Source organism: Mandrillus leucophaeus, unplaced genomic scaffold (assembly GCF_000951045.1).
Source record: "Mandrillus leucophaeus isolate KB7577 unplaced genomic scaffold, Mleu.le_1.0 Scaffold139, whole genome shotgun sequence".
NCBI lineage: Eukaryota > Metazoa > Chordata > Mammalia > Primates > Cercopithecidae > Mandrillus > Mandrillus leucophaeus.
The window spans coordinates 214,096-215,916 of record NW_012101354.1 but is presented as its reverse complement, the minus strand read 5'-3'; the positions used below and the strand labels follow the sequence as shown (position 1 = coordinate 215,916).

The window sequence follows — 1,821 nt, the reverse complement described above, 5'->3', positions numbered from 1 at the left end:
TCTGACCACAGCCTAATTCCTGACCCAGCCTCCCAGACTGTCCACAATAAGAGCCTGATTTCTGTTGATTTGTTCGGTTAAAGTGAGAGTCTTGTCCAAATGTTTCAGGCTGTTGTGCAAATCTTTCAGACTGACCATAATGAGAATCCTGAACTGGTTTTTCACACCCATTTAAGGCAAAGATATGTCCCTGCCATTTAGTCTGGCCCCTGGTAGATTTGTGACTCACTTTTTTACCAGAACCAGAGCTGGAGTCTTGACTTTGTCTCTCTGACTGATCAAAGCTGAAATCCTTGTCTTGTCTCTCAGACTGATTGTGGTGAGAATCTCTGTCTTGTCTCTCAGGCTGACCATTGTGGGAATCTCTGTCTTGTCTCTCAGGCTGACTGTGGTGAGAATCTCTGTCTTGTCTCTCAGGCTGACTGTGGTGAGAATCTCTGTCTTGTCTCTTAGGCTGACCATGGTGGGAATCTCTGTCTTGTCTCTCAGGCTGACCACTGTGGGAATCTCTGTCTTGTCTCTCAGACTGACTGTGGTGGGAGTTCTGCCTTTCTTCCTCGTGCCTCTGTCTGTGTTGTGTACCTGTGCTTCCTGGGAACTTACGGTCTTGTGCTCCTTCCTGCTCCCTTTCTTGCTGTGAGGTCCTGCCTCCATATGACTTATTGTCTAGCTTACGATAGCAGGCTTGGACCAACTGGAACACCAACAAGAGGTACTCATGAAAATCAACATGTCCATCTCGGTCTTGATCTAAGAGGTTCAAGATGGTTTCCACAGTCTCTGGGTCATTTGGTCTCTGTTAGGAGATAAAACAAAGAGCAAAATCAGATGCTTTCCTGTGCATACTAAGATGTGTATTAGTGTTCATGCCTCAATCCATTAGGTACTGCATGGACCTTCCTAGGTTGAAAAACCATTAATCTGAGGTGGTGTGGACTTGGCGCTAGTCTTTGATCAGTTGGTTCTCAGAACCTTGCTGGATCAATGGGAGCAGGGAGTAGATACACTTATTTAAAATCAGCTCCATTAGTAATTAATTTGATTCATTTCAAAGTTATCCCATTCCATCACAGGCTGTACCCTAGTTGTTTACCTCCTTTTTTTTCTCACTGCACTGTGAGATCCTAGAAGGAGGGGAAGCTGATTTTATTCATGTTTGTATCCTTTGTGCCTAGGGGCGTAGAGCAGGTGCTCAGTGACTCTTTATTGGTTGAATGAATGAATACATGAAAAGATGTGTGGATAGCACTAAAATATAGAAATCAAGGTATGAATCTTAGGTCTTCATCTGAGAAATTATTCCCTGTTACCTTGAAGTTATACTCCCTCCTGTTCAAACTCAGATACAAGGAGGTGTGTGTGTGTGTGTGTGTGTGTGTGTGTATGTGTGCGCGTGTTTGTGTGTATGCTGGGAGAGAACTACTAAGGAACTGCCTGAAATTCCTTTTGTTATAGGGTGGAGCAAGACCAAATAAAACAATGCATCCAACTCTGGTGCAGGTGTCAGAGTCATTCACACTTGATCCCATGGGGCTATGTGTCTGTGTATCTCACCTGGAGGATGTCTCCAAACTCAGCCAAGAGCAGTTGTTTCAACTCTTCCTTGCATAGTAAGGCACAGTCCCCATTCTCTTTGGCATATTTGTGAAACACCTCGATCACACTGAGTATGCTACTCAGGAGTTGAGCCATTTTGACAAATACAGGTGAACCTAAAAGAAGAAACAAGATTTCTCCTGCCCTTAGGATAATGACCATGAGACAGCATTTCCACAGGGAAAGTGAACCCTCTGGATCTGGGAAAAAGTTTAAGAAGTGAGA

At 44.2% G+C, this 1,821-nt stretch overlaps 1 protein-coding gene across 1 annotated transcript in view; it reads right to left on the bottom strand.

Annotated features, from left to right (window-relative positions):
• Positions 1-1,821, bottom strand: part of RPTN (repetin) — a 23,081-nt gene that overhangs the window by 2,384 nt on the left and 18,876 nt on the right. Inside the window, exons 4-5 of the mRNA XM_011973654.1 lie at positions 1,555-1,712; positions 604-796 (exon numbers count right to left, since the gene is read on the bottom strand). Coding sequence (XP_011829044.1) covers positions 604-796; positions 1,555-1,712 — 351 coding nt within the window. The remainder of the gene's footprint in view (positions 1-603; positions 797-1,554; positions 1,713-1,821) is intronic.